This window comes from Priapulus caudatus, unplaced genomic scaffold (genome assembly GCF_000485595.1).
Source record: "Priapulus caudatus unplaced genomic scaffold, Priapulus_caudatus-5.0.1 Scaffold283, whole genome shotgun sequence".
Lineage (NCBI taxonomy): Eukaryota > Metazoa > Priapulida > Priapulimorpha > Priapulimorphida > Priapulidae > Priapulus > Priapulus caudatus.
The window spans coordinates 100,564-106,389 of record NW_014577344.1 but is presented as its reverse complement, the minus strand read 5'-3'; the positions used below and the strand labels follow the sequence as shown (position 1 = coordinate 106,389).

The window sequence follows — 5,826 nt, the reverse complement described above, 5'->3', positions numbered from 1 at the left end:
CCATACTACCTAGTTCGTTGCAGAGCACGGCCCGTGGAAATATCGTATTGTTTCAGCTAATATCCAAAGAAAATTTGACAGACGTGCAAACGCATGATAACGCACATGCGCAGGGTTCAACATTTACTTTTTTATTTCACTAGACCATCGGGCTTAGTAACTGAGGAAAACCACTAGCCTGACCTAACTTTCACTAACTTTCACCATTGTTATGGAAAACTTTATTTGATAAGACTAAAGATGTGTCATCGTATGAATTCATAGATGTGTTTCCTGGCTTTAAATGCGACGTGGCCCGAGTTCACGTGCAGCATTCGTATTCTACCATGGGCATACACGAGCGCACGGTTTATCGATCTGTCTACTGCGCGCTGGCCAGCAAGCCACGTTATGTTTTTGCCGAAGGGTAGACTGGTATCCGGCCTCAATGCTCTGCTGGACAATGTACACGCTCTGCGCAAACAGTCGCGGCGAGCCAGAGAGTGAACTTCAGTGCAATATTTATATATATGACAATTCTAACACGACCAGTGGCCGGGGCTACTAGCACTCTGGTTGTATGCGACCGGACCAAGCATTTACCCGACTAGGTCGGTCGGTCGGACGTGGGTTAGTGTCGAACCCTGCACATGCGTTATTGTTAATATCTTTAATTTTGAATCTCAGACTGCGGACTCCCTCATTTTGCTGCGGACTCCCTCTTTTTGAGGGTAGGGAGTCGGTTGGCCTCCCGTGTTCAAAAGTTAATTTCTACCCGTGGTATACTTACTTCAGTATATATATATACAGGGATGAGAATCTTCCGCGGAAATCCGCGCATTTGACAGTCCCAGGGTTGATTTTGTGAAACGTCTAAATCCGTTGAGAGAAAATTTTAGATGGGTTAGAATGTACAAATTTTCATTTTACAGTCCAACAGTACCTTCATTTAATAACATTGTAATATAGTTCGCTTTACAATATAGACACGGCTTAGTTCACTGTTTGAGATTGTCAGACGTTGGCCAGTGTGTGCGTTTATTTGACGCTGCAAGTGCGTGTGTGTATGTGTGCCGCGTGTGCTACGCAGGACGGATATAATATACAGTTTAACTGTACTGTCGTATAAAGTAGAAATGTGTTCTTCAAAACACGTATACTTCAAATTGTAGCACTCACTAATGAAGGTAACATATAAAGAGGGGTTTAAAAATATGTCCTCGCATATATAGAATTGTATTTTGCTTTAGCATAATCAAATGCATGATTGAAATTTCAGGCCGACCTCTCTCCAGACCCTCTTGAGGTCTATGGCTACCTAAATGACCAGAACATAGGTTGCCAAGTGGCAGAACTTTACACATCCTGGGCATATGTGTTGGAGCAATTAGATGATTTTCCAAAGGCCAGTAGAATCATTGAAGAGGGATTGGTACGGGGTGCCCAGCCAACAGATCATCTACTGCAGTTCCAACGGTAAGCTTAAAACGATTCAAATGTCTTGCTGATCAAATTTGTTTAAGCTTTTTATTGCAATCGGAAAATTAGATTTGTTCTTTTTTGTTCGGAGCCATGTAGGCGAAGTCTTAAAAAAGCCATATACATGTCATCAATGCCAAGTCAATTAGTGCTGTATCATAGCAGGGCAGGTAAAAGCAGTTTTTTACCAGCCCACACAAATTTTGTTTTGTTTTTTCAAAAATAAAGGTAAGACTTTTACTGAATCTTGCTTGTCCGCAAAATGTTGTAGTGTGCGGCATCGCATAGTAGCTATTGAACGGACTATAATGCAGATCGTGAATGATGTCCAAAGTGTTTTTGTCAATGTCATGTTTCACGCTTGCATTCTCGATTTCAAATTTGTAAAATGTTGATAAAATTATGGCATGATATCCTTCAGGTATAACATTAATGTAGGCTATTTGCTCATTAATGCTGTTCGGGGGATTCGCACGACCCACCCCCCTTCCCCGAGCACAAAAAAAAACAAAAAAACATGCTAGATGGTGTGCATTTGTCACTTCAGACTGCTCAGGAAGAGGAGGGGCGTAGAAAAACAGAGCTGGATTTTTTTCGGGGGGGGGGGGCTTCTGAATCTCCAAACGAAAATTAAGCATGCTTTTTTATCATGGTATGAAGGTATCCCCACCAATAAATTCGCTCTGTCTGATCGTGGCTTCGTACCCTCGTTAGCCCTACCAACATTTTTTTTATCATTGTGCTTCCCCCCCCCAACAAGTTAACAACAACAAAGTGACACTGTGAAGATGGCATGCAGTTATTTCTCTGAAAGTGTTTCATGCATGTACTTGCTCCTCTTACTCTTAGCAATTCGTTTACATTCTTTATTCCTATTATTCATATTTATGCAAATTACTGACTTTCCCAAAGTCGAAGACATTTTTACTGAATATAGGTGTTTTTTTCTTGTTTTTTCATTTGAAAATTTGCAAGAATTTCACCTCGGGTATATGCACCAGATTGCTCCATTTTAGTGTAAAAATTGCAAAAGCTCGATCCTTCGTGTGGGAAGGGGGTTTTCCTAGTCATATTATTGATCATATTAGTATTTTGATCAACTAATATACACACCCTAGCTCCCCCCGGCTTGGTCGCTACGCTCCCTCGCTAGGCACCTTCACTTCATGCCCAAATTAAAAAAACGAAATCCACCCAATAAAAAGCTGGCTACGGGGCTATGGTACAGGGGCCGGTTTCACGAAGCGTACTTAAGTCTTTAATCATAATTAAATCACTAATCAATTACTGATTACTGATATCATAAACTTTTTCCATAGATATAGAATCTTTATTCTAGGGCGCGATATATATGCGAAGTATGCGTTATATAGGGCGCCTTATTATATATATCTATGCTTTTTCTGACATTGGTACCACCAGGTGGCAGTTCATTATCACGTGACAGTAACGGTGGAAGTTTTAAACGTTGATTAGTATCCGTGAAATTGTACGATTTATGCTTTTTCTCAGTAAATAGACACATTTCTATATTTTACCGTTTTTGTTATGGAAACACACGTAAGTGAGCCGTATGAACTAAGTGAATGGGAGTTAAGCAAAGAGAATGTGCAACCTTTGAAACAAGGAAGAAAAGCGAACCGCTTATCCGTGGCTTTGCAGCCACACGGCGGTGAACCACAAATCCATCGACTTGTCAGAGACGAGAAACAGTATGTTGTTGTTAAAGTTTAATCAAAAGTTCAACACATTAAAGTACAGAACATACCACATATATTGGTTGAGTTTGTATCATCCTAATCTGTAAATTATCGCGATTTTCTAACATGTTTAAATCGCAAATTTGCAGCTTTTTCGGTTCAAGGATAGACTAGAGAACATGGGTCCCAATAAAATTTAACCAATGTCATTTACATCAATATAAATATAATATTATATCAATATAATAGGTTAGGATTAGGGTTAGGCACATTGGTTTTATTGGGACCCATGTTCTCTATCCTTGGGCCGCTTTTTCCATTGCAATGAATCTGCAGTGTTGATTTATCGATTTGATCAACTTGTCTGTTCGTCTTCATTATAGTCCCTTGGACTTTTGAAGACTACTGAGGTTATGTCATTGATACTAATACTTATAGTCGTTTGGGACCCTGAAAATGTGTTTTCGCATGTGCTAAACTAAGTCTAATCCGTGGTGCTAAACTGTAATGTTCGCTGAGACTGAGAGGGTCTATGTCCCCCGGGGTACTGCCGGAACGTACCCTGGGTACGGTCCGGTATACCGGAACGTACCCTGGTACTATCTAATATGCCGGACCGTACCTCGCCTACTCCACTAACGAGTCTAGGGAGTCGCCTACGCCTACTCCCTAACCCGAACCCAAACCCTAACCCTAACCATATCAAATAGTGACCAGGGTACGTTCCGGCAGTACCCTGGGTCACATAGACCCTATGAGCGTAATGTTCAGCATTTACCCATTCATTGTCGTCTAATCTAAACTCTAAAGGCAAAAGTGATATAATATTATTATTAATAATAAAGAACATGTAATTATGCCAACTGCTCTTGTTATTACTATTACTAGTATTAGTATTTAGCAATAGAAATAATATTGTATGTATGCTTAGTCATTGAATAACGTAAATACAAAAATGAGAATAACATTCCTATTTTTGTATTTCAGTTATTGATGTAATGTTCAAACCAAGGCAAGATAAAATATACGAGAGAAAAAAAATTATTGATAATGGCACAACGTTTTTATCAATTGTCTACTATGGTGGGCTGTGGTTAATAATTATGTTGACTTTCCAGGGAATTTGAAGTCGCAATCCGAACTTACAGTGGTGATGATCCTTTAGATGTTTGGGACAGGTAATTTTAAAAATAAATTATCAGTTATGAAAATTAACACTTGCCATGCAGTCATTCAACATGAGTAAGAATGATATTGGGTCCCAGAATTTCATTAGAATGTCATCCAGAATACGAGGGTTTGTTTGCATAGGTATACATTCCATGATTTATATTGTCGTCCTTTCTACATTTTAAGCTGGGTTTAAGTTATCAACTTTTAGTTGAATAGTTGAATAGTTGGTCGACCAACTTTTTTGACCAAAAGACAGCAGTATAAACGTAAATGTTGCATGCTCAACTAGTTGAGGGAATAGAACATGTCATTGCTTCGACGAGTTGATCAACTTTTCAACGTTCTTTTAAAATTGATTCATTTTTTTATTTATTTGCGAAATAACCCTTTTAAATTTAACATAACAGTATATACATACATGTGACCTTATTGGTTTAGCATACAGGTGAGATGTAGTGATGTATGCTTAGCCGCCTACATGCACTGACATACTGCTTTTAAATGTCAGTTTGGTTTGCTACTTAATTTCTATAATAAAAAGTTGGTGTGTTCTGATCGTGCCCTGTAGGGATTACATGTCTTTGTATTTATAGGTATATCAAGTGGACAGAACAAAATTTTCCCAAAGGTGTAAAGGAGAGTAATTTGGTGCTCTTACTACAACAATGTCTGAGCTCGTTCGTGGAGGAAGAGAAATATAGAAATGATAGACGATATATCGAAGCTTGGATAAAATTTGTGAGTACTTCAGGGTGAAAAATTAACGGGAGTCCGGAGTCAAATACTCTCAGATTTACTGTCGTACTCCCTGATTTGACGTATGCAGGAGTCCGTGTGACTCCCTGAAAATTCTGCCATACTACCTAGTTCGTTGCAGAGCACGGCCTCGTGGAAATATCGTATTGTTTCAGCTAATATCCAAAGAAAATTTGACAGACGTGCAAACGCATGATAAGCACATGCGCAGGGTTCAACATTAACTTTTTATTTCACTAGACCATCGGGCTAGTAACTGAGGAAAACCACTAGCCCTGACCTAACTTTCACTAACTTTCACCATTGTTATGGAAAACTTTATTTTGATAAGACTAAAGAGTGTGTCATCGTATGAATTCATAGATGTTGTTTCCTGGGCTTTAAATCGCGCGTGGCCCGAGTTCACGTGCAGCATTCGTATTCTACCACGGGCATACACGAGCGCACGGTTTATCGATCGTCTACTGCGGCTGGCAGCAAGCCACGTTATTGTTTTTGCCGAAGGGTAGACTGGTATCCGGCCTCATGCTCTGCTGGACAATGTACACGCTCTGCGACAAACAGTGCGGCCGCGAGCCAGAGGTGAACTTTCAGTGCAATATTATATATATGACCAATTCTAACACGACCAGTCGGGCTACTAGCACTCTGGTTGTATGCGACCGGACCAAGCATTTACCCGACTTTACAGGCTTTCATTTTTAAGGGGCGCGATCGCGCTCGCGCTCCACCGCGCACC

At 40.0% G+C, this 5,826-nt stretch overlaps 1 protein-coding gene across 1 annotated transcript in view; it reads left to right on the top strand.

The window, feature by feature from the left end:
* Nucleotides 1-2,893: 2,893 nt before the first annotated feature.
* The window catches only part of LOC106808510, a gene marked incomplete in the record, with an annotated part of 32,256 nt that continues 29,323 nt past the window's right edge, over nt 2,894-5,826 (top strand). The window contains 3 exon segments of the mRNA XM_014811264.1: nt 2,894-3,170; nt 4,277-4,336; nt 4,925-5,069. Coding sequence (XP_014666750.1) covers nt 3,007-3,170; nt 4,277-4,336; nt 4,925-5,069 — 369 coding nt within the window.